Source organism: Zeugodacus cucurbitae, chromosome 6, assembly GCF_028554725.1.
Source record: "Zeugodacus cucurbitae isolate PBARC_wt_2022May chromosome 6, idZeuCucr1.2, whole genome shotgun sequence".
Lineage (NCBI taxonomy): Eukaryota > Metazoa > Arthropoda > Insecta > Diptera > Tephritidae > Zeugodacus > Zeugodacus cucurbitae.
Window position 1 is genome coordinate 52,774,356 of NC_071671.1, and position 27,347 is coordinate 52,801,702.

A 27,347-nucleotide genomic window follows, 5' to 3' on the forward strand; every position below is an offset into this window, starting at 1 on the left:
TCAAAATTTGACATTAAAAGCGCAATTCTATGAAATAGAGTGGATCGATGAGACGACACCACGGAAAATAACCCCAGTAAATAACCCGAAACCCAGAAAATAACCCGACAGTAAATAACCCCAAAATTTTGGGAGTTACATTTGACAGTCTGCACTCCTTCACTCCACACACGACTGCGATAGTCACTAAAGTACAGAGCCGCAACAAAATCCTCAAGTCGCTAGTCGGTAGCACTTGGGGAAAAGACAAAGAAACGTTGCTGGTCACTTACAAGGCTATCGGCCGGCCGGTCGTAAATTACGCAGCACCGGTATGGTCGCCTGGATGCAGTGACACGCAGCAGTAGAAGCTACAGGCGTGCCAGAACACTGCACTCCGCACAGCAACAGGATGTCTCTTGATGTCACCAATGACACACCTACATAGTGAGGCCATTATGCTGCCTATTAAGGAGCATAATGAACTGCTTACCAAGCAGTTTCTACTCGGGTGTTTTCGTAGAAATCACCTTTGTAGTCACTTGCTGGAAGCCGCCCCCCAGGTGCATCAAGAGATCGCTCCTTCAATACGTCGACGAACTAAACCCCTATACCGACCAAACTGCGGACGCAAACAGTTTTAGACACGCTCTAAACGCCATTCACAGTGGAGCTATTAACACCTTCATTGAATGGCGTCCTTGGAACCAAACCACCACCTATAGCAGACGAAGAGCTCGAGTTGCCACGTGAAACCAGAGTGACCCTTGCGCAGCTTCAATCTGGATATTGTAGCAGGTTAAACTCCTACTTATCCAGACTGAACCCCGACATACAAAATACATGTCCCGCATGCAACGAGTCCCCTCATGACTCTAACCACCTCTTTGTATGCCCAATGAACCCTACTCATCTAACACCCATCTCTCTTTGGTCCAACCCTGTCGAAACAGCACGTTTCCTGGGCCTCCCGTTAGATGATTTCGACGACAACTAGACTTAAGCTCTTCTTTTCGGGCAGGGATAGATAACCATTAAAACAACAACAACGACACCACGGTTTATAAATCCTCTTGATTCATAATCAGAAGACACCGTACAAAAATTTTTTGTCGAAAGATAAATGAAAAAAAGTATTGAAATATTCGATTAAAAATATCATTATAGTAGTGTGATTTCAGATAAAAGGGGAAAATTTTAGAATATGATTTCATTGCAGCTAGATCTAGACGTTTTATGGATTAACTATATACAGCGGGCTCTAAAATATTTAATGATTTTTTTTAACATAAAAAATAATTACAAAATTTAAATCCTCATCGGCCATTTGGAAAATAATCATGGTAATAAGTTATGTAGGGAATTTCGGGTTAATAAAACACTCTATTTATAGGGACATTGAGATCCAGTTGCATTAAAGCCTGTAAAACACTCGTTAGTATAAATAGGAGATGATGGTTTGAGCAAAATATAACCAATAAATAATTCAAAAAGGTAAAAGCTACGGTAAAATAATCTCGCCGGGTGAAAACGATCTTTATGGAAAACAATTGACCAAATGACACAAAGGATTAAAAGTAAAGTATTAATATTGCAATATGACGAATATACGAATGACATAAATAAGGAAAAATTATGAATATGCTTAAGAGTTTTTAATTTTAATCCACAAAAAGATGATTAGAGTAATGAATTGGAACAAACGAGCGGTAAAATCGATATTCGACTTAAGAAAATTAAATTTAAAAGATTAAATTGTAATACAACATAAATGAAATAAAATATACAGAACAAATTCATTAAAGAAGATTATGTATATAAATTATCTAAGATAAGAAGTAGTAAGATGGTCAGATTTTATAACTCTTGAATATTTTAAAATTTAAACTTTTTACAATTAAAAAAGGTGAATAAGAAATGTTAAATTTTTGAAAAAATATTCAAATTATATTTAGATCAGTGTGGGAATTTTTAGCAAAAAAAGATGTTACATAACAGGAAACATATTTAAGACTTTTTCAAGAAGGATATTTAAAAGATTAGATAAATAGTAGAAACGACGGCATATTTTTGAAATATTCGATTATTGGAGTTATATTAGAATTACATTGTTTTCTTATCAAGCAAAAACTTTGTAAGAATATGTAAAATAATCCATACTGCTATACATCTTCCGATTTTATGAAATTTTGTAATTCAAATTCGTTTGCTGTACTAAATGTATACTTGATTTTCGTGTATTTTTCACTGTTATTTTACGCTCATCTGTTGCTTACGCTTAAGTAAAATCTTAATACATAATTTTTTAAGTTTTGTACCGAATTTTATGTAAACATATTTTGTGTAGATAATTAGAAACAGCATTACATGTTAAACACCCTAATTTTCAAACGCAATTAATTCAATGAAATAACTCTCACTTACGCCCACTTACAGGTCACACTGGAGGAGCAAATGATTTGCGGCGCATTGCAAACCCTCAACGAGGAGGCCTTCGAGGATGTGGCGAGCAGTGAGCGACCCAGCCCATCGGGTTTGCCTACAGGTGAGATGTTAGCTGCAGCTGCACAACTGCAATTAGCGCCCATACGCGAGTCATCGGAATTCGGTTCACCGTCCGATGACCTCAAATTTAATCACTTCCTACAATTTGCCAACAACAACAATAACAACTATGGCAATTTTCCTACCCAACAACATAACCATAGCGACAGCACGCATTCGTTGCAAAGTATCGGTATCGGTGGTGGTATTGGTGGTGGTGTTGGTAATATTGGTAATGGAGGCACTGGCATTCTTAATACTGCTAATGTTGGTGGTGGCGTTGGCGTTGGCGACATGTATAAGTTGCGTCATAGTATTGTTGGTGATGCCAGCACCCAAGCCGCTGTACAATTGTTGGCCAATCAACAACAACAACAACACCAGTTGACAGCTGGTGGGCATGGTCACTACCATCGCAATCAGCGCCATCATTCCGTAGGTGATGATTTACTATATGAAAGTCTAATGCCACAACCACAGCAACAATTGCGTTCGCCTATACAGCAACAACAACAGCAGCAGCAGCAACTACAACGCAATACAGTACCAACCGTTGTTGTAATACCAAATACAAATGGTGATCATGATATCAGCGATACGCCTCTATAGTAAAACAAAGTGTTGAAATTCGAAGAAAATATGTGTATTTTCGAAAATTCGGTTCGAACATTCTTTTTGTAACTATGCAATAATGTGGTGCCAGGCACAAATGCAATTATCTAAACAAGTTCATCTAATATTATGTATTTATTGTGGTTATTGGTCACACACCCTCCCAGAACTGCACCACTACTAGCACACACCCACACACATTGTTGGCACATAACCTCAAATACATATACGTACACTTGAAGAATTATAAAATTGTGTTACAAGAGTTATTCTTTGATGATGATACAGCGTTACAGTATGCACTTTGAGCCCGAGAACTTTCAGCATTTAACCAGTCTAGCGGAATTTAAAAAAAAAACTTGTATTTGGAGTGCAGTATTTTTTTATAGTAGCCGATTTAATTTCGATTATTTGACAAAATTTTATATATATTTGACGAATTCATAGCTTAATATAACTATGCAGAGAACATTTTTATTGTTTTTTTTTATTATATTTTGAAAAATTCATAATAAAATTGAAACTAGTATTTTTTAATTAAACTTATGCTGTGGCGAATGTCAAGCTGATAAGCCACATTAGTTAAATTCGTTGTGGAGAAATTTTAGTTTTGAAAATTTTTAAAAGAATATATTTTTTTTTGAAATTTGTTAAAAAATGCATTTTTGAAAAGTTTTGATTTCGAAATTTTGCTTTTGTAAATTTAAATTTGAGTTCATATCTTTAAAAACAGGTTTTTAAGATATTTTGATTTAATATTCGTAAGAGGTTTTGTTTCCAAAACCGTTTCCGAACTGTAAAAATTGGTTTTTAATTAAAAACAAATTTCAAAATTGTTTTGAAATCTTAAACATTATAAATCCTTCACATTTAGGCGCATAGATAAAAACTTTAGCTAGAAAAAATCATACTTTTAGTAAAATTTCTTGAAATTTGAAACTTTAGCTGCTCAATTTAGAAAATGTTTGGAAAGAACCACGTTTTTAAATATTCAACAAATGAATTTATATATCATAAACTCAACTTGAAACACTATAGTTACATGATAAAAAACGAGACCAATTCTACACTTCAATTAATGAATATAAACAACAACTATTTATATTTTTATGCTATTTTTATATATTTTTTTACTAACTTATATACTTTTGTACATGCCTGCATGCATATGAATCTGCTCATTTGAACTAAAACTAATTTTTTATAACGAAAAAAATTGCATTAAACTTGAAAATACGACAAACCAACAAAAACATATCTCAAGCTAAGCTTCACTTCAAAAGTTTTTAAAGCCTTTTAGGTTAATTGGAAGTACTACATGCGAGATTTATATGTGAGGCAGTAAAATTAAGCTGCTTAGATGATTATATGTCATATGTGTTGGTATTTTAAAACTAATGAAATGAAATATTAATTACCGAATGTATGAGGTGAATAATGTTGAAGGAGTGCAGAATGCTTATTAGAGAGCAGAAAATTAAAATAATTGTGGAACACCGTTCATATGTGTTGGAGGTATATACTATTTGTATTTGAATTCAACCGATCTCCACAAGTTGATGGATTTTATGCTCAGCTTTTTTATAACAGAAATGCACTGAGAGGGGTTTGGAATTCATTCTCAAGCGGCAGTCGTTATTAGAAAAATAATTTTTCAGATTTCAATGCGTTTACAATTTGAAACCACGACCCACCGTATGGCAGTTACAAAAACAGCTGGAAGTATAAAAGCAGACATAACCTCAAATGTGAAGTAAAAAATTCAGCTAACTAAAGCATAGTTAATTATATCGTGATGGTATGATTTTATGGGTCTAAAGTTAATTTGTATACAAACTAAAAATGTGTCTACACAAAAAAAAAAACATAAAAAGTTGCGAAAATGTATTCTAACCTAGAAAATTTACTATAGGCAATGGTTTAATGGTTGTTTTTATAAACTAAAGTTAATCAATGATTTTAATATTACATTCCATTAAATTTATTGGCAGTCACAACTTAAGTATGTATGTTTATGGAAGCTTAACAGAAACATTTGCATGTCTAATGGCTGAAAGAAGCAAATTTGATTTAATTTTTTCTCCGAATACGCAAGATAAATAATAATTTATATAATCATTGAATTTTTTAGTGAGTTTATATTGCATTGCTGAGGTATTAATTTTACTATTTTTGAATTTTATATATTCTTAACGGTATTTTCTCTATTAATTTTTATTTCTGAATGGAATTTATCATAAACACGTACACTAGACACATACATCCACATACCAATGAATGTTGAATTAATTAACTGCATACCTTACATGGCATAAAAATATGTTTGTTACTAACAATAAATACATTTTATAAAAAATATGAAAATAAAATATCACAAACTCTAATTGTAGTGTAGCGGGTGTTGAAACTATTTTTAAACTAATTTAAAAAGAAGACTTAATAAAACTTATCATAAATGCATGTTTAATTGTTTAAGCAAATATAAACGATTTGAATAATATACACATACAGTATATCAGCAATGAATAAATGTTTGTGAATCTAACTTGATGCCTAAAATACCTACATACATACATACATAGTTACACAAAAAAAAATAGTAAATATAATATCATTTATAGGCATACTAACTGTGGTAGCGTTACATATAAATATAACGCAAATATGCTAAAACTAACTGTAGAGTATTACAAAAAAAAAATAGTAAAAAAGTAAATAAAAAATATAAAATTTAATAACAAATTATGTATATTTAGCAGCTGCGCTTTGTAAACAAAAAGCGTGCAGTAAATGATTCAAATGTGTTATAGAAAATATAATATATAAACTATGCAAAATATACTAATATGCGTTGAAGGTACGTTTAATTATAGTATTAGAAAGCAAAAACAAAAACATAAAAAAAAAAAATTATAATAAAAATTTGAAATAAATTATCCAGTGTGCTGTGTTAGTTTCATTTTTGGGCGACTCGCTGCAATTTTTTTTTTGGCTGTTGCAATCACAACATCATTAATATTAACTCAATGCATACATAGACATATGTACATAATACTATTACATACTTTGGTTTTGGCTGACTGCAGCTGCTGCAATCATATTTTTTTTAAGGTGTTGGTTGTGTTGGTGTTGATTGGTGTTGGGCTTTTTTCTCCCATTTTGTCGTTGCATACGCTTTGCTGCGCTGGCGCTTCGTTTTCAAGTTTGGTCACAAAATTTAATTGTATATATGTATTCACAATTTATTGTTATGTAAATAATACACCCGCACTATTTTCAATAGTTGTATACATATGTACATACATAGTAGAATAGTTATAAGTTAATTATTTTTGTGATTTTTTATCAAAGAGAATTTTGTATAAGTATGTATAAAAGTTTTTAAGATTATTTAAATATTAGTATTTGCGCTATATCCGGAAAAAAATAGGTTATAATTCATAGTTCATTATTATTTATACTTCAAATATTGCAAAGTATTCGTTGGTTAGGATATTAGGAGAAGAAATATTAATAATAATAATAATACTAATCAAAATGAAAATAAAATCATAGAAAAGTCGGTAGTAATAACAACAACATTATTGTAATAATGGTAATAAAAAATAATAATCAGGGCTGAAAGTGGAATACAAGAAAGACTTGCTAAATGTCAGTATGGCAAACCAATTCTACTTTTCAATGGTGTTACCGAATCTGATTGAAATTTCGTCTTTTCGAATATAACAAACATTCGACCAAGCGGTTCTACTATTTATTAATGAGACAAAACTAACAAGCAATAGATTGTTGAATTTTATAAGTTTTAAACACAAAATCACTTCCTAATATTCATAAAAAACGAAAAATAATTTACATTAAAAAGTAGCGCAAACGAGAAAAAGAAAATTTTAGGGAATCACAATAATTAGATTTATGCTCAAGGAAATCACAAATGTTATTTAAATCTATGTACAAATCTACATATTTAAGTGTGCATATATATAATATTCTTCAACTCTGTTAAAATTTTGGTATTTCCATGATCTAATCTGAATTATCTAATTTGTGAACTTCTCAATTTACTCCGTCAAATTCAATAATTGTGTTAGTTAACGTGTGATCTTCTTCTTTTAATAGTAATTATATATTTCCTAAGCGTTTTAACGATAAATCAAACTAAATTTAAGCATAATATTTCAAATCTGTCAGCCCTGAGCCTCCCGGGTTATTTCTGATAGTAAAATCGATAAAATTGGTTTCCATGACTTCGAAAACCAATAAAATTTCTGATTCGAACATCAAATTAATAATATTTCATGACATCAACCAGAAGTTTTTGTCGGTTTGAATTCTGATTCCGACAAATATCAGATTCCACAACAACCCTGAATTCTCAAATATTAATAACTTTAACCTACATAATAGCTAAAATATTAGAAATCGACTTTAAAATGGTTTATTTAATATATAAAAAGAGGATTTTATAATAATAATAATTCATAAGTGCAAAAAAATTAGGGATAATTCATAGCATTGAAAATTGCATTTTCATCTATCAATTCACAAGATTCGTGCAAACCCAAAAAAAAAATATATATATATTTTTATATGCTTTAAGGCGTTACATATTTTATATAACTATATAAAACCATACATAAATATGAAGTGCGTCTGTCAATAGATCATAAATATGCTTGAATCGTAAGAAATTTAATCTTCTCTATATACAATATATTTATTTTTTTATTAGAAAATATTATTTTCAAAATCTAACTGTTTTATTTTTTGTACACTTTGGCTATTAAATTTTATTAAGGCAAACTTAAAAGCGATTATTTTCAATACGGCTCTATATTTTTTGTGATTTTAATATTTATTGAAATATTTTTTATAGAATGGTTTAGTTTTTTATCGAAAATTACTGCAAAGAGTTGTTTTTAATTCTATTGATTTTTGGCACATTTATTGAAGCTGGATTCCCTTTTATATATTTAATTAATTTAAATTCATAAATTAATTTTCAAAAATAGTAATGACGGAAAATCTATCAAAATGTGGAATTTTTAATATTTTTCGATCACAGCGCACTCCAACTAACACCCTTAGTACCCTGTTTAAGACATCTTTTAAAATCCCCAAATGGAGAAAAATTAGAAAATATTACTCAACGATAATACGGATTTTAGAAAAAAAATTTACCTCGACAGAAATCTGAAAATGTTGTATAGTGTAATGAAAAAAGGGTGTAAATAATACAAATATATAGTGTGTGTATGTATGTATGAAAAAATTGAAAATAATGTAAAAATTTTCGTAAGAACTCAACACTCGTCAGCGCTTGAAAAATTCTATCTTCCCTTAAAATCTACGTCGTTTCTTCAAAGTTGTGCATCCGCTCTCTTTTTCTCTTTTTATTAACACTTTAATTTTATTTATAACTCTCTGTAAAAAACCTAAAACACCAACTATATGCCTGCATGTCTACCTTAACTATCTCCGTAGATGCCGAACTGCAGCTAATCAGTAATACACCAATGCCACCAGCTTCACCGGTGGCACAACGGCGCGACTCGATATTGAAGCACCAGAACAGCGTTAAGACTGACAAACGTGTCAGCATCATGAGTGGCAATAGCAAACTGCAAATGGCATCAAATCTGGAATACATCTCTGAGAAACCCTCATCACTTTCATCGTCCGCCTCAACGCTGCCATCGAGCGGCTCAACAACGTTGGAACGACGGCCCAGCAAAACGACAACAGGTAAAAAATTATAAATCTTAAAAAAAAAAAAATATTTAAATTATTCTCTCTAATAGGACCACGCCCCGCATCGCTGGTCATCACAAAGCAAGACAACAAGGGTTCACAATTCAAATTGGTTCGTTCCTCATCGGTGGACTATGAGGATATCGAGAGTCAAGTGCCCTCAGCGCGCTCTGTCAATAAAATTATATTAGCCGAGCATCTGCCAGAGGATGAATCAGCACCATTAGTCTTTACCGTGCACAAATGAGCGAATGAGCTAGTAGATAAAGTAAAGAGCTAACTGACTGATGAAAGGTTGGCTTGAAAAATAAATTGTTAAGCTAGGCTGTGTTTAAGGAATGCCTTTACAAATCAAAATGAGAAAATTAAGAAAGAAAAAAAATTGGAAAATAAAAAAAATGAAAATTGTAAGAAAAGGTCACAAGTTCAGTTATATAACACACAAATCACTTTTTTGGTGCGAGAAAATGGTGGAAAGGTGCCGCGGAATTGTCACAAGCAACTTTTTATTTTTGTTTTTTTTTTTTTTTATCACATAAATATATTTCTATAATTATAATTTTTTTTCGAAACGAATAGTGCTAGCTGTAGTGCATTAATTATATACATATATATAAGTAGTAGATTTATGTATATTCAAATCTATGTTATACATACAAACATATATAATTTTTTTTTTTCAATTTTCAATTTCATTTATACTATATATAAAATCATTTAGCAAAATATTCTTTAGTATATTATTTATGTATTGTGCGCATATACTACATGTACATACATACATACATATATAACTAACGCTTTGTGTATGTACAATATTAAGTATTTAACTAAATAATTTGCAACGATGCCTAAGAATCGAGTGAACCCTAAACGTGTAATTACATATATCGCTTAATTGTGCAGAAAAGTAAAAAATTGCAATAACAATTACAATTACATCGTTAATATCGTTTGTTGTTGCTGCTGTTTACTAATGAAAAAAGTACTATAAAATAAAAATGAAAGCGTTACTCTTCAACCACCAACCGATCACAATTTACCAATTAAGTATTGTTAGTTGCAGAAATTATTAAACATTAAAAAATTAAATTAATTAATAAAAAAGAATGTAAACAAAAAGTGGTGAATGTCACAAAAGTAGTTAGTAACAAATATACAAAGAAACACACATATACGTTACATACATACATATATACTACACGTGCACTTTTCAATTGCATACGATATTTAATGAAAGAGAAGCTGGCACAGTTTCAAGCCAGTAGTAATTAGATTGTAATTAGCAGAATTGAATGATGTATAAGTATAAAAATAAATTTAAAATGCAATTGCAAAATATTGAATTTGTTTTCAATTATTAAAGACAGAAAGTCAGAGATTCACAAACAAAATTGGTGCCAAAAAAATTATTAAAGAACATTTTAAGAAAAAAAAACCGGTTAGGGATACATTAAAGGGTAAAGAACAATGAAATCTAATTTTTTTTCATAATTGGATTATTTTGCATGTCACAAATATGATACTAAAGTGATTTTCGTTTTGCAATAATGTTAAAACTTACATTTATAAAGCTGTATTACAGAGGGATTTTCGAAAATTCGAAGATTTTTAGCGGGCTGAATGGAAATTCAAACTTTATAAGTGTTTTTTAAATGGTAATCTGCAACATATATTAATATAAATATGAAGATAAACACAACAAATTGATGTCAGCCGAAAATTTCGTATATTTATTTTTAATATGATGAAAAAGGGTTATTTTTTAAGATTTTTGGAGTATTTAACCATCCAGTCAATCACACCCAGTATCAAAAAATCGAATCAAACTTAAAAACATGGTGTTTTTTGACAAATTTTTATAGATGACCTTCAAACACATAGGTTAGGTTATGTTCGTCTGGTAGGCCTGCAGGCCATAGACCAGTTATGGTGCTTAGCGATATCAGATTGGGTGCCTTTACGTATTCCCTGAGTAGAAGTCGTCATTTAGGATGCCTGCGCTTGACTTGAATTTTAAGAGTTTATTAGGCCTCACTAACTCAAACATATAGATGTCGTTATTTTTATAAACCAAAGTAATGTAGAGACGCTCAACTTGTAATACGCGGCATGCAGACAAGAATTTGCTAAAACTCCCTACTATTCTATTTGTTTGATATTAGATTTCGGTTCCATTTGAGTAACGTTGGCTTAGCTAACAGCATGAGTAGAGAAAGACTTTGAATAGACTTTTCCACATAGAGACGTATAGGCAAGTTATTTACATTTTCTATATAAAGGCGGTATAGAACAAGTCTTTTATTTTTGGTAAACGAATAGATATAAGATAATTTTAAGGGCCGGAAATTGGATGGAGTGATTGTTGTAAGTTTGAAATATTCAATATGTAGAATTAACCAATATTTGAGCCTTCTTTATACATTTCACTTCGAAGAAGCTTGATTCAATATAATACTATTTTCAATTTCATTATATGAAATGTTCTGTACTGAAAATCAACTAATTTCTTATACAGAGCACTGACAACAAAATGGAAATTGAGAACACAATTTCGATATTTCAGTTTCATGAGAGCCTGATATTTTTTTGTGGAATAATTTTTTTTACAACAGCTAATGGAAAAGAATTAATAAAGTTCGAACAATGAAGTATTATAAGTATGAAATGAAAATAAAAAAGTACAACTAATGACATATGAATTTCCAGATAGTTTTACATCTGCAAGCGAGAAATTGGCATAGAAATTTACGGAGAACTGTTGAGAGCTACTGGACATCCTCGAACATGCAGATACTACCACATAATTGAGCTGAATTTCAATTTCTATACCAATTTATAATCTATCGATGTTTTCTAGCTATCGATTACTGAACCACCACCTGCAAATGCTGACACAAATAATCCCCAGCAGCTGCACACGTGCTGTACTAAAGCTCCCCACTATGTACGTACTGATAAACCGGCGAACCCATACACTCACATGCGCATTGTAAACAAATCGCGTCTAAATAAACGGGAGACCGGCATTTTCCCCCAAAACCCCGACCTTTACGCCAACCAACATTTCATGCTGGTGTGCGTGTGTGCGGGAGCCAATAAAGAGAGAGAGCACAACAAACGAAAGTAGAAGAGGCTAACGAACGCCCCAAAAGCAAAATATACATAAAATATACAAAATCAGCAACGCCACAAACAACGATTGCAGCGCCACCAGGCAGGCAGACAACCGTCAAACGGCGAGAGGTAGTCAAGCTATCAGCTGTGCGTTTCTTATACAAAGAGGTCACCTTGAAGTTGTGAATTTCAGTTCAGTCGATTTTATTTTACTCGCAGTTCGTACGCACAGGCATTATTTCGGGGCCGATTTTTGTCAGATTTTTCAACGTCGCGCCAGCCAACAAAAGTCAGTTAAGTCACAAAAGTTTTTGGGTAAAGTAATCGTTCTTGCTTGCATACATATATTTAATTGTAGAAAATATTTTAGATTTGCAAAATTTACTTTTAAAAATGTTTGGTTAATTTTGTTAGAAATGTGTGAATTGCATAAACATTTTGATTAAGTTGTGAGCAAAGGTGTTTCGAGGATGAAAAAAAAATGCGTGGAGTGAGAAATTAAGCGAGAAAATAATTAAAATAAAATAATAAAATTAATAAAATAATAAAAATCAAATTAAATAAATAAAAAATAAAACCAAATTATAAGAAGAAAAACTAAATAATAAAAATAAAAAAAAAAATAATAAAAATAGATGAAAATAAAAAAATTAAAGCGTGAGAAGCGGAAAATAAATCTAAATGCGAAAAATTCCGTAAAGTGCAGTGACTTTTAGTGCATAAAAATAATAGACAAAAAGTGTATAGTGAACAATGAAAATATTTTCTAATTACATATATACAGACAGACATGTGTCTATTTACATTGAAAATCTTAAAATAAAACAAGTCGACTATATTAGATTGAAAAAAAAAACAAAAATAATACAAAATTAATTAAAATTTAATTAGTTTAAAGTGTTTTTGTTATTTTTGCTTTTAATTTTTTTGCTTCTTTTGGTATGACTTATACGCAATTCATTGATATGGTGTAACCCCTTTAAATAAACACATCTATTTCTGCAATAAATTACGTCTATACATGCATACATATATATATATATGTATATACAAATATATATACATATAGACCCGAGTGCTGTACATATTTTTGACCAATTGAACTCATACAAGCCAATAATAACACAATAAGAAATATAGTGTACTAAACAATAAAATGAAAAGCTAATTAAATGTGTTTGCGAAAAGACGCCACAAAAGCTGGCTGATAAGCGAACCGGCAATCGGAAATCAAATTTCAAACTATATTAAGTGCAATAATTAAAATTGTTTTTAAATGTAAATGTCAGTGCTGGCGCAGTGGGTCGTACGCTAATCTATGAGGAATTCTATTTGAAAAAATAATAATGAATTTGCGAGTGATAGCCACGTGATAGCAGTTGGGGAGCATTTGATAATGCTGAAAACGCAAGGACGTTTATATATTTTGTTAATCGAAACTATATTTAATTGTTCTACTTTCCAAAACAATCTTTTTTTATACATTAGAATAATCTTTTTCCATATTTTTTAAATAATCTCAGAATCAATGACACAGTTATAGCGCACAAGTGGCCCATGAAAGCCTTTATTCATTGAAAATCTATGTATGATGGTATATAAAGCTAGCTATAATGCCAAATTCTAAGCATAGAAACGTTTTTTTCTACGCATGAAGATTATTCATAAGAGCTACAAGCACATATAGTACGAACAAATAGTATAAATATACACACGCAGATATAAGAATTTTAATTATAGACACGCCCATTTTTCACTATAATTAATGCGGGAAGCAATAAATACTTGACTTGGTCAGCAGACAACTTGCTACATGCTAATATACATACATACTGACATACGCATTCACCCAAACAGCGAGATGTTTATTTTTGATCTCCCACTGTCAACTAAAATATTTTGTTTTTGCATTGGCCATTGATGACGTTACCAAGAGAAAGTGAAAGTGCTGCACGTTTTTGATTATAACACACACATATTTACATTCATATATATATAAAGATATAGGATTGGGTGTATTCTCGTATACCAGCCCATCAGCTAGACAGAATCGCGCACAGTCGGCAGTCCGATACACCTATTTACATATATACAATAGTTCGATGTTGTTGCATTTTCTCTAAACGAAGCAGTGAGTTCCATGACGTCACTTTCGATTCTCAAGTTCATTGGAAAGGTCATTGGTTTAAGTGCATGAGCTGCCGGTATAGGGTGTATGGTGCAATGACAAATAAGAATTTGGAAATTTAACCTAGATATTGTGAAATCCAGTTTATTTATTGTATTACAACAACAACTACTTTAATTTGTGTTAGCACACAAAATTTCATAATTTGCTTGTCACGCTTACAATATTGCAAAGATAGGGTACATTAAGAGAATAATGATCTTCGAAAGGTTTTTACTTTTAGGTTAGGAGTTCTCCGAAATAATAATATATGAAATATATATGAACGCCTTGAACTGATTAATGAACCCCAATTGGAAACTCTTTTCTTCAAAAACTTTATAAGTTCTTTGGTAAAAAAGTTAGCGTATCAAATGTTCCCAAGTTGTTTTTTCAAAAGCTCCATCAAAAATATTATGGACGATTTTGAAAAAAGGAGGGATAAAAAGATTTCTTACTTGCCAGCAATAATTTTGGATGACTAATGACACACACCAACCATTCACCCAGTTCATGCCAAAAACCGCTACCGTTATTTTGCCGATCTCTTCAAAACGGATAAAACTTTGTAATAGTTCGTATGTCTATAACGTCGTTTTGTTGAAATCTACATTTCCAAAATTGTTCCGAGATATTATCGTTTTGAATCGTTTTTGGTTTCATATACTCAAGAAAGCTATAAACATTAACTTTATTGTGGTTATAAAGATCTTCCGGAGCTCAAGAGGTCCCATGACTTCCACTTTATTCAAGTTATGCCGTTCTGACAATCTTCTTCGGGATTCTCAGTGGTAACTGTAATCGGTAGTCTTTTTTGTTAAGAAAGATAGGTCGCTTTTTTCACTCATGGGGAGCTCAGGAGGTCCCATGAGATCCACATTATTCAGTTCAAGTCGTTCTGACGACCTGCGGTATTTCCAATTGTTAGTAAAATTTGTTTCGATAAGAAAGATAGTGTCGTCCCATTCTGTTTTGCCGGTAAACTATATGATCCGACAATAACCGCGCTAACTAAACATGATCTAGTATACTTATAGAGGAATATTAAGCTTATAACTGCAAGCAAGCATTATTCGAGGAATTTATGAAATTTCGATAAAAGTAGTAGAACAAAAAAACTCACACCAATGAATCATTGCACTAACTTTAGACCCTGTATACGTGACGGACGGCCTGTGAGCGCTCTACTATTTTGTGCAAATTTAACCGCTCAGAATTTCGATTTCGACAACGCATTTAGTTAGTAAGCAAATAAACGCCGAGTCACAAGCAACCGAAGAACGAAGAAGAAATTTCGCAAAAAACAAATCCCACAGATAATAGATATACGATTAAGTGTTAAAACGAATAAATAAACCGAGATCAGGATGGACGGCTTTCGACGATTTTTCGTTGATCTACAACAACAACTCAACACACTGTTGCAAATAATATTGAATTGGCAATTTGTGCGCTGGATCGTCGATTACTATTCGAAATTAACTAACGATCGTAGCATTAAAGCCGACCGCGAGAACGACGTTGACAGCGACGCTAGCGCTGGCGCTGACGTACAACCACCCATCAGCAAAAACAACACGCGACAGCGTATTAAGTGGTCGTGCGGTGTAAACGAGGCTACAGTTGGCAAAGGAGCAGGCATTACGGATGGAACAAGTGACGCGGAAAGCGATGGTGGCGTCGCTGCGAGTGGCGAAGGGCGTCAAAGCGCCACCGAAGCGGTGCGGCGCGACGACGTCGACACGAAGCGCCCACGAAATGCAGCTTCCGATAGAGTCGAGTGTGACCAAGAACAGCAATTGCCCGGCATACCGGTGACAGAAACTGTTACGGACGTCGGTCTTGCGGGTGTACTGAACGCAATACCAAGCGCAAATATGGGCAATGTGCATAGTAGTAATAAAAACAAGCATAAAGCTAACAAAATTAGTGCTGGCGGTGAGGTATGTTGAGAAAAAATTATTAAAAAAAAGAAAAGTAGAAATATTTCAGAAAAAAAAAATTATGAAAAAAGTTTAACATTTGGTTCAAATATGGGGGAGCTAACGTGTACGTTGTTGTGTATTGAGCGGGGTGCAGTTATGCGGGCGCTTAAATGTTGTCTAAAAAAATTAAAAAAAAAAAATATTTGTTGCTTTGTTGGATGGTGTCTTCTAAACTGATAATTGGTGTCTAATCTGCAGTGTTGTGCATTTAACCGAAACCCTTTCCGACATCCTCATGTGCATTCTACGCCCCGGTGACTGATAAGATTCTATGCAAAATATATTTATGTATATAAGTTCCGATGTAAGTAACTATATGTTAAATAATGTGTTTGTGTGTGTCTGAGGTGAAATTGTTGTGATGTTTAGTTATGAGTCGAAATGCATTTGCAATGCTAATCAGTTAGAATCGAGCAACGAAACTAAATGGAATTTCGAAAAATTATATTTTTTACACTAAAAAAATATTGAAAATCTAACAAAAAAAATCGAAAATCTATTTATATATATTACTCGTAAGTACAGTTATATAATAACATATTTATAAATATTAAAAATAGCAGTTAAACCGCAAATTACAACAACAAACCGAAGCCAGTCGAGCAATTCAAGCCTGGCGCCTATGTCATAACATTCTTACAAACATACTTACATATATAAAATATATCAAAATATATGCCTCTATAACCGCAAATTGTGAACTTGTCGGCAACAAAAACAACAACAACAACAATTAAGTCTATGATTGCTGTGCTGCAATCCGGAGACAAACAGCAAAGCATGACGATCGATTTCAGAAAATCATCCATTCAATTCGTGTGACATTGAAATTCGTCCCGAATGCTCTTGGGTCGCAACTGTTTGTGTCTCAAATTAATGCCGATTGCTTCATTTAAAATGAAGAAGAAAAAAAAACAAAATAACCAATTGGATAAACTTGTGGAAAACACTTAGAGCAAACGCACGTACATACATAGAAATATATGTTTCAATAAATGTATGTATGTATGCTTGTATATATGTATTGTGTGCGTCAAAGATCGCAATGACAGCAATCATTGAAAAAAGAGCAATTAAAATTAAAAACTAATAAAAGTTAAAAACAAGATGAAGTAATAATTAACACAATTGAACGCGTTTGATAATGAACAATGGCAAATTCAGATTTTGTTTGGGCCTGACAAAAAGAAAAATTATTTATAAATCTAATTTATTTTACATAAGTTATGATGAATCATATATAAAAATCGTCTAAGTCAAAAGTGAAGACATTAGAAGAAATAGAAGCAGCTACTAACAATCTAAGGCCCTAATTAGCATTAAGTAGCACTCGCTAAAAAGGTCTGCAAAATATGAAAGAAAATACTTAAGCTGTTACTAAAAATAAAGGTTGATTTTATGATATGCAAAATTCCTCTGATAAGGACTAATTACTTTTTTTAAGTTTCACAAAATTCAAAAAAAAAAAAATGTTTTATCGATAACCAAGATAGAAGAGATTAAAAAAAATTTTTAAGTTTTTAATAAATTTTCTGTCTACCAAATTTATATCGGGCATGCTAAACACCTCATAAGGATCCATTAATAGAACGAGGAAGGTTTTAAAATTTTTTGTCAATTTGAAAAATAAATACAGGTATTACTATTAGGTATTATACCACAAATAAGAAAAGTTCCAATATCTCCCAAAATGCGAAGTCAAAAATCGAAGCATTGTAAAAGCAAGAGTTTTAAGATGTTTTACCTATTATAGCCAGATTCTTAAGTTAAATAAAACGATCATGACTATATGTTAATGAATTTCATAGGAAGAACTAAGGATATAGCATTTTTTTCAAATCAACTCACACATGATATTATAAAAAACAACAAAATTTAGATCCTTCACAGTACAGGATTTGTCAACTGTTCATCGTGTTTCGATGTCAGAAAAAGCTCATGGTGCATATAGTAATCTGAAGAGAAAAAGTTCTAGAGAAAATGAATAATTATTATTCGAAATAAAATACCATCTCATACTAAATCAGCTATAATCACCAAGATCTTTAACAGATTAGCTCCAAGTTACGACCGGAAGAGTATGTAGTAAAGGGATTTTGGCACAATAGATGGTTAGTCTTCATTTTGGCATGAAAATTTATTATTTATAGAGAAATTGTAGAGCGCGGTCAAAGTTCAAATCCAAATATAAGGATAATATAAATTAATACCAAAATAGTGGTATCCAACAGAGGGAGTTTAAGACTTTAAATGTTAAAGAATATATTTTTAACTAAGAGTAACCACCTTTTACTTTTATATTAGTTATCAGTGTATTATCGAACGGTTTTAAGATAATTTACTGTTTACAATTTTTTAGTAAAAAAATGGAGTGTTGCCAATTTTTTGAAAATTAAAAAAATATATATTTGAGCATACTGCGATTATTTTTTAAGTTTGCGTAGAACTATAATAGAAATTTAAAAAACTATATATATATATATTATAAACAATTAAATAACTAAACTGTGTCGAATTTTGTGTCGTGTTTCGTGCTATCGTTAAATGGGTACATTTATTTTATGAACTAAATTTAAATATATAACTGCACTATTTCTCTGGGTTATTATAAGATCTTGCATAAATGTTTTGTCATAGATAATTTATATATATATTCGATAAATATAATAAATATCTATAAATCCATATTTAGTGTGTTCTTAACATTTAAAAGTGATAATCAAGTGTTTGTGTATAATCTTTGGCTTCCGCATATGAACTGTGTTTTGAACAACCCGAAATGGCTAAAGACCATCGGCTCACTGATCGGGAAGAACGTGGCTGCTTGCTTTTAAATGTCGCCAACAAACCGTTAATAATTAAAAATAAAATTATGGTTTCTTTATGCACTCTACTCGTCATCGAAATCTATGAAATTTATAATTACACCTCACCTCTCTTACAGGGCTCTAATTCACAAAAGTCTCCCAAGACCGTAAACTCACCGAAGAAACGTAATTCAAAGGAGAAAAAATCAACCAAAAAAGCAGAAGAAGTTGTCGTTGAAAAATCGAATCCTGACTTACTAATATCAAGCTACATAGTCGATAACAACGCAGAGCAGGCGCTAGAAGAGAACTGTTTATCCGAAGGCAGTTCTGATCAGCATAGCTTAAAATCCGCAGAGACTGTGGAACTTGAAGCAAAATTAGCAGACACAGAGGAAGAAAAATCGAATCACACACAAATTTCCTCCGAGCAATCGAATTCGAAGGAACAATTCGATTTGGAACTAAACAATCAGGAAGAAGAAATCAAAGTAGAGAAACCAATTGAAAAGATCAAAGTTCAGGTATCCACAGCTGTTAGCACCAAACACGAAAGCCATAGCGCAGTGCAGTTAGAGACAAGAAAACCAAAACCACTCAAAATGACTATATCCTCTGATATACACAGCGTACCCATCTCTGAGGGTACCAATGCCGAGAGTGTGCTCTATAGAATTAAGCGTGGCACTACACTTCGTGTACGTGGCTCTGCATCGCTTTTGGGACGCGAAATTATTTTATATACCAATTACCCTGCGGAGGGTAGGTTGCTTACTTGACTACTAAATCGGAAGTATAATAACTCATTTATTTCGCAGGTAAAAAGTTCATTCGTACCGAATATCGCGTACTGGACTGGCATGCTCGTAATGGAAAACCATTTACCACAAGTTTGAGTAAATATGCGCACATTGTCGACACGGACATATTCAGTGAGGTGAAAATGAATCTCTCAGGCACCTTCCGCTTCTGGTTTCAATACAAGCATAGGTATGTAAAATAGTTCGGACCGGGTTTGTAGTAACAGCGGTCGTGAATTACGATTACTGTCGGCAACTATATATCTTACAACTAAAAAATCTTAATTCTTTCGCTTCTCTCTAACACATTTCACAGCACGGGTTCGGAGCCCGATGGCGCACTCTATGTACAAGTAGAGCCCACACTTCACGTGGGTCCACCTGGCGCACAGAAGATCATACCCTTAAATTCGGTGCGTTGTCAGACAGTGCTTACGAAGCTATTGGGTCCGCTGAACACGTGGGAATCAAAGTTGCGCGTTGCCAAGGAATCGGGTTACAACGTCATACACTTTACGCCAATACAAGAGCTTGGCGGCTCGCGTTCGGCTTACTCGCTACGCAATCAATTGAAAGTGAATCCACATTTTGCTGTAAAGAAGGGCGGCGAAGTCACCTTTGATGATGTGGACAAGGTGATCAAGAAGTGTCGTCAGGAGTGGGGTGTAAGTTGGAGCTGACAGTTTAAATATTTAATAGAGAGTGGTTCATGTGCCGCCTATTTCATTGCAGATTGCTTCCATTTGTGATATTGTGCTGAATCATACGGCCAACGAGTCGGATTGGGTGCGCGAACATCCCGATGTTGCCTACTCGTGCGCGACTAGTCCATATTTACGTCCCGCTTTTCTGCTTGATGCCTTACTCGCCAAGGTCGGTGAAGATGTGGCAGCCGGACTTTTGGACCAGGTCGGCGTTCCGGCGGTGATTGAGTGTGAGGATCACTTGCAAGCGCTCAAACATCAGTTATATACCGTTTATTTGCCAAAAGTGAATATTTACGAGCTTTTCCAATGCGATATTAATAAAAATATAGAAGAATTCATGAGCTTAGTGCGCACACGCTCACCACCAAAACATGTGGCCGACGGATCACGTTTCAATGAAATACAATTGATTAAAGATCCACAATTCAAACGCTTGGGCGCCACCATTGATATGAATTTGGCTTTGGAGATTTTCAACGCCTTCCATGGCGATTGCTTCGATGAAGAATCACGTTTCCGCAAATGCGCCGAGACCTTACGTCACCGTTTGGAGACAATCAATGAAGAAGCGCGTGCAGAGGTTCAAGGTCATCTGGGTTATGCCATCGAAAACTGTTTGGCCGGTGTGCGGTATGAGCGTGTTCAGCACGATGGTCCACGCGTGCGTGATATTTCCGAGAAACATCCACTTTTTATGCAATACTTCACACAAATCAAAGCAATCGGAAAGAGCCTTCAGGAGATCGAGGAAGGCATGTATGGCGATTTGGGTAAATTCTTCCAAGCGCACAACGGCTGGGTTATGGGTTATAGTGATCCACTACGTGACTTTGCCGAGGAACAGCCGGGACGTGGTAATGTCTATCTGAAACGCGAGCTAATTGCTTGGGGTGATAGCGTTAAATTGCGTTACGGCAAAAAACCGGAAGATAGTCCCTACTTGTGGAAGCATATGACGGATTATGTGGTGACAACGGCGAAAATTTTCGATGGTGTCCGCTTGGATAACTGTCACTCAACACCACTTCATGTGGCCGAATATCTGTTGGATGCCGCAAGAGCAGTTAATCAAGATTTATATGTTGTTGCGGAGCTATTCACGAACTCAGACGCGACAGACAACGCTTTTGTCAATCGCTTGGGTATTACATCTTTGATACGTGAAGCTTTGTCCGCTTGGGACTCGCATGAGGAGGGTCGTTTGGTCTACCGCTATGGTGGCGAACCGGTTGGCGCTTTCTATGTGAACCCTAAACGTGATTTAGCACCCAGCGTTGCACATGCGCTTTTCATGGACCAAACTCATGATAATCCATCGCCTGTAGAAAAGCGTTCGGTCTACGATTTACTGCCATCAGCAGGTTTAGTATCCATGGCTTGCTGTGCCACGGGCAGCAATCGCGGCTATGACGAACTTGTACCGCATCACGTAAGTTAAATCATTGAGTCGAATGTACATTAAACTAACAGTAATACTCAAACAGATCCATGTCGTTGACGAGGAGCGTCAGTATCAGGAGTGGGGAAAGGCTGTGGACTTCAATTCCGGCATTATTGCTGCTAAACGTGCACTCAACTTGCTGCATGGTCAACTCGCGGAAGAAGGTTTTAATCAGGTGTACGTCGATCAAATGGATCCCAATATTGTCGCTGTCACGCGTCATTCGCCAACTACACACGAAAGTGTCATACTTGTCGCACACACTGCCTTCGGCTATCCACATCCGAATGCTGGACCAACCGGCGTGCGTTCGCTACGTTTCGAGGGTACGCTGAACGAAATTATACTCGAGGCAGATATTTCAATGAAAAGTGATAAACCGTTCGATCGACCGGGTCCATTCAAGAAGGATCCGAACTACATCAATGGTTTCTCACAATTCCAGCTCAATTTGCGTGAGCATATACCATTAGATAAGTCGAAAATTTTCCGCGCCACTCCCTACGTGGATGGTAATGTAACGCAACTGGATTTCGAAAATCTCTATCCGGGTTCGGTTGTAGCTATCAGGTAATTTTTATTGGAATGCTATTGAAACGAGCTCTACAAGTCTTTAAAATATTACAGAGTTTCGCTGCACAATCCCACGAAACCGCATGCCGAATACCTTCAACGGCTTGTGACTGCTTTACAATCCGAAAGCGGGGCGATGTACGAGGAGTTGCGTGAAATTATCGCCAAGTTGGACTTGGTTGACGTGAATCGCGCGCTGTTTACCTGCGAAGAGGAGGAACGTGATCATGGCTATGGTGGCGCCGCCTATGATATACCAAATTATGGGCGTATAGTTTATTGTGGTCTGCAGGGTTTCATCTCCATACTAACGGAGATATCGCCACATAACGACTTGGGTCATCCGCTTTGCAACAACTTGCGAGATGGCAATTGGATGTTAGGTGGGTGCCAAAATCAGTTCTTCTAGCCGAAATTATATATAAATATTTGTTCGGAACAGATTATGTGGCTGATCGTCTGAGCCATCGTGAAGGCACGAATATATTATCGAAATGGCTGAAGACCTCTTTTGATCCACTGAAGAATATACCAAGATACCTCATTCCTTGCTACTTTGATGCCATTTTGAGTGGTGTGCACGAGGCCCTCGTTGGACACACATACCAACTCATGCCAGAGTGAGTAGATAGATATTTGACTTTTCATGTGGTTCCTTCGAATTTCGTCTAAAATTTGTTTCCACAGATTTATACGTGACGGCCATAGCTTCCCGCAAACGCTTGCTTTGGCCACACTGCAATTCCTATCAGCATGCAGATCCGCTAACTTGCCACCACTCAGTCCGGCTGTAGTGCCACAACCACCAGAGATATGTGTAACGCTCTCAGCAGGTAAGCTTCATGCTTTATCACTTAAGTGATAACTCAATGTTTGCCCGTACTTCTTACAGGACTGCCACACTTCTCTACCGGTTACATGCGTTGCTGGGGTCGTGACACCTTTATTGCACTGCGCGGCATCATGTACCTGACCGGCCGCTATCAGGAGGCGCGCTATATTATAATCGGTTTCGGCCAATGTCTCCGACATGGACTCATACCAAACTTGTTGGATAACGGTATAAAACCGCGTTTCAACTGCCGCGATGCCGTCTGGTGGTGGTTGAACTCCATTAAACAATATGTCGGCGAAGCTCCACGCGGCAAGGATATTCTCAACGATATGGTTTCGCGTATATTCCCCTACGATGACAGTGAGCCGCATGGACGTGGTAAATTCGATCAGAAATTGATCGATGTTATGCAGGAAGCGCTACAGGTGCATTTCCAAGGCTTGCAATATCGCGAACGCAATGCCGGCTATGAGATTGATGCGCACATGACAGATCAGGGTTTCAACAACAATATTGGTATACATCCAGAGACGGGTTTCGTATATGGCGGCAATATAGCTAATTGTGGCACATGGATGGATAAGATGGGTTCGTCGGAGAAGGCCGGTAACCGCGGTCGTCCCGCGACACCACGTGATGGCTCCGCTGTCGAGTTGGTTGGACTGCAAATGTCAGTGTTGCGTTTTATGCAAGCACTGAGCGAGAAGGGTATTATTGAGTACAAATCTGTGGAACGCAAGGGACCGAATGGTAAATTAAAAAATATAAAAATTAGTTCCGAAACATAAATTAAAGTCCCTTTTCAAACACAGGTGAAACGACCACATGGACCTACAAGCAATGGGCTGATCGCATACAAAACAATTTCGAGAAGTGTTTCTTTGTCGATGAATCGGAATTGGGCATGCAAGCGAACAAGAAGAATATCTACAAGGACTCGTATGGTGCTTCGCAGGGTTGGACTGATTTCCAATTGCGTTGCAACTTCCCAATTGCAATGGTTGTGGCGCCGGAGCTGTTCAATCCACAAAAAGCCTGGGCTGCATTAGAGCAAGCGCGAAAACACCTGCTCGGCCCACTGGGTATGAAGACATTGGATCCAGATGATTGGAATTATCGTGCTAATTACGATAACTCAAATGACGCTGATGACTGCACAGTGGCGCATGGATTTAACTATCATCAGGGACCCGAATGGTTGTGGCCTATTGGTTTCTATTTACGAGCACGCCTCATATTCGCTAAGAAATGTGGTCACCTGGAAGCGACTATTGCCGAAACATGGTGAGTTGGAGTTCTAATTTGTTTTAATAATATTTGGATGATTATCGAGAATTGTCTTTGATATATGAAGAGCTCTTTAGTGTGTTTTACATGAAGATTCAATAAGAATTTTTGCTAGAATTTCGAAACTCGTCGGATCTAACAAATCTTAGTCTCGAAGGGAAATAAATCTGGGGTTATGAGGTTAATGAGCTTTATTGTGTATCACTTAAAAGATTACGATATCTATATTATATGGTTGTTGTTGTAACGGCTACCCAAACCTGCCTTAATCGCCAAGCCAAGATTAATTGTTATCGAAGTCATCTAACGGGAGGCCCAGGAAACGAGATGTTTCGACATAGTCGGACCAAAGGAAAGGGGTATTGAGGTGTTGGGTTTAGGGGCATGCAAAGAGGTGGTTAGTGTTATGCGGGACTCTTTGCATGCAGGACATATGTTGTGTATGTCAGGGTCTAGTCAGGATAAGTAGGAATTTAAGCTGCTACAATATCCAGAACGAAGTTGCGCGAGGGTCACTCTTGTTTCGCGAGGCAACACGAGCTCAGTGTCTGCGATTGGAGGTGTTTTATCTCTGATGTGTTTTTATCTGAAGGTGTTAATGGCTCCTCTGTGAATGACGTTGAGTGCTTTTCGAAAGTCTGTCGCATCCGAAGTCCGGTCGGTTAGTCCTGTGTGTCGTCGACGTATTTCAGGAATTCCGAACGTATGGTCGTATTAGAAACGAGTTGGTAGTTCTTGACCGAATATAGATCCAGCTCCGTTCCGGTTACGTAGAACCGACTGTCACGGGAACGAGGTTACAGATGATCATAATGAATCATTAAATAAGATTAAAACAGTTAATTCTACTGTAATTTCTTCAAATCGGCAAGTTAGTAATGAAAGGAACCGTAGAAAGTGAGATATCGTTCATAAATTATTAATTCCTAGCAATGGTGAAGACATGGAAGATGTTTTGAACGAATTTTGTAAATTTTAGCTCTACTCGCCTTAACTTCTATGCTTAAAATTTGTTTATAATTTATAAAAATATATTTTTTACTCCCCACAAGGTCAATTTTGCGCGCTCACCTCAAAGAGCTACACACCTCCCACTGGCGTGGACTGCCCGAACTGACTAACGATAATGGCGCCTATTGTCATCATTCCTGCCGTACACAGGCTTGGAGTATTGCCACCATATTAGAGGTAAAATTGTAATGGCTTTAAAGATTAGTATTACAAATTATTAAATTATTATTATTTTTTTTTTAATTTTACAACAGGTTCTGCATGACTTGCACGCCATTGGTGGAGATGTCTGAAATGTTAAAATTAAAACCTGAGCGAACTAGAGTTACTAGGCAGCGAAAGTAAGAACAAAGTAAAGAGTAGTAAGCAAGCAAGTAAACACAATTGACCTAAATACAAAAACAAAAAAAAAATACTTAAAAAGCGATCCTTAAGATCACCTTAATTGATTGTTGATTACTACGTGCGTTCATTAGATTATTGTTGTTATAATACAATTTTGTATTCAACCCAGATATTATAGAAGTGTACCACACTGCTGTTGACTATTTAAAAACATACATACATACATACAATATTTTTTGTATTTCTTAAAACGGTTAGACGTTGCTATTGTGAGCTCGCTAACTCAACGAACTAATCGGTAGTAATTAAATGCATATCAAATGCAAGTAAAAAAATAATAATAATTTACTAACATTAAATACATAAATATATTTCAAAAATCTTGTTAGTTTAAATAAAAAAATGTTTGTGTTTTATTTTTCGAAGAAATTCAAAGTTTACAGTCTCACACAAATAACGCGCTCATCACGCACTCCACTCTCCACCACACAACAACAACAACACACCGTTCTTCATACAGCACTCAGGAGAAGTAACTGTTACGAAACATGCGCATATCCGAATTCTTCGGCGGATTGATACGCAACTTCGGCGTCTCCTCGGCAATGGGTTCCAGCTCGAATTTCGAACCGCGTGACTTGTGCTGTAATTTGTCTTGTGGATGCTCACAGGCGCGACTCTGATACTCCTCCATTGGTTGGGGATCATAGTAGAATTCGGTGTGACGTCGACGTGGATAGAGCTCCATGCGTGTGGTGGGTCCAAAAGTGTTCTGTGAAAATATGAATCTTTAAATGCGTACTAGAAAATTTAATGAATTTTTTAGACTTACCGAGTAAACAGAATTCAATGAGAAGAGCGAACCTTGCAGGCTTGGCAATGAGTCGTTACTAAATAACTGTAGAAAAAAGAAGCAAGCGATTTCTCGTGGATTTGTTTTGTTGTAAAGAGTGCTTGAGCTTTACAGCAAGCCAGCGATTTTAAGTGTTACTTACTTTGGTCGGAAACATTTTTTGACACAAATGTAGAATTTGCAATATAAGAAATTTGAAAAAATTCTTAGCTAAAATTAAATTTTGTGGTTTTTCTTTTTCGAATTCAAATGTAGATGACATGTTTTCAATTTTTTTTATATTTTATGACAATTTTTTTTTTCTTTTTCACTTTAAAATGTTTAAAAGCTTTGCAGTATTGGAAATGGTTTTTTGATATACCCCCCTTTTGTACTACCTTAAAGTGCAAGTAAAGGAAGAAAAAAAATTGAGGTTATGTTGCTTTTTTGCTATGAAATCCTAGTAAAGATATATGTATGTATGTATATAATATAAATAAATAAAAAAATAATGTATAAAACGACCAAGAAAACGGAAATAGGAAGTCGGTTCT

The 27,347-nt window shown here is 34.8% G+C and overlaps 3 protein-coding genes across 9 annotated transcripts in view; 2 read left to right on the top strand and 1 right to left on the bottom strand.

The window, feature by feature from the left end:
- The window catches only part of LOC105212627 (kinase D-interacting substrate of 220 kDa), a 64,564-nt gene extending 54,337 nt beyond the window's left edge, over positions 1–10,227 (top strand). For 6 of the 7 annotated variants that reach the window (XM_054234058.1, XM_054234057.1, XM_029040378.2 and 3 more), the window contains exon 12: positions 2,416–5,615. In XM_054234058.1, coding sequence (XP_054090033.1) covers positions 2,416–3,132 — 717 coding nt within the window. In that variant the 3' untranslated portion in view covers positions 3,133–5,615. Of the gene's footprint in view, positions 1–2,415; positions 5,616–8,619; positions 8,881–8,936 lie in introns of those variants that run through there. The other variant, XM_029040376.2, reaches the window with a different exon arrangement.
- Positions 10,228–12,111: 1,884 nt separating this feature from the next.
- On the top strand, positions 12,112–26,182 carry LOC105212621 (glycogen debranching enzyme). The gene is made up of 14 exons (XM_011184709.3): positions 12,112–12,318; positions 15,321–16,113; positions 19,100–19,724; positions 19,781–19,952; positions 20,079–20,427; positions 20,495–21,898; positions 21,954–22,480; positions 22,538–22,866; positions 22,926–23,103; positions 23,171–23,316; positions 23,376–24,068; positions 24,131–24,602; positions 25,658–25,793; positions 25,871–26,182. Exons 2-14 carry the CDS (start codon positions 15,538–15,540, stop codon positions 25,907–25,909), a joined length of 5,646 nt encoding a protein of 1,881 aa, XP_011183011.2. The 5' UTR covers positions 12,112–12,318; positions 15,321–15,537; the 3' UTR covers positions 25,910–26,182.
- Positions 25,980–27,114, bottom strand: LOC105212620 (uncharacterized). The gene is made up of 3 exons (XM_011184708.3): positions 26,957–27,114; positions 26,794–26,859; positions 25,980–26,733 (listed from the first exon to the last, which is right to left on the bottom strand). The coding sequence occupies exons 1-3, from the start codon at positions 27,074–27,076 to the stop codon at positions 26,485–26,487; spliced, it is 435 nt and encodes a 144-aa protein (XP_011183010.3). The 5' UTR covers positions 27,077–27,114; the 3' UTR covers positions 25,980–26,484.
- Positions 27,115–27,347: the final 233 nt, after the last annotated feature.

Coding starts and splice junctions, on each gene's coding strand:
- LOC105212621 (XM_011184709.3), top strand. CDS start 15,538: ATGGACGGCTTTCGACGATTTTTCGTTGATCTACAACAACAACTCAAC. Junction 19,725..19,780: donor TACCAATTACCCTGCGGAGG/GTAGGTTGCTTA, acceptor TTTATTTCGCAG/GTAAAAAGTTCATTCGTACC. Junction 24,069..24,130: donor GGAACGCAAGGGACCGAATG/GTAAATTAAAAA, acceptor TTTCAAACACAG/GTGAAACGACCACATGGACC.
- LOC105212620 (XM_011184708.3), bottom strand. CDS start 27,076: ATGTCATCTACATTTGAATTCGAAAAAGAAAAACCACAAAATTTAATT. Junction 26,860..26,956: donor AAAAAATGTTTCCGACCAAA/GTAAGTAACACT, acceptor TTTTTTCTACAG/TTATTTAGTAACGACTCATT. Junction 26,734..26,793: donor CATTGAATTCTGTTTACTCG/GTAAGTCTAAAA, acceptor ATATTTTCACAG/AACACTTTTGGACCCACCAC.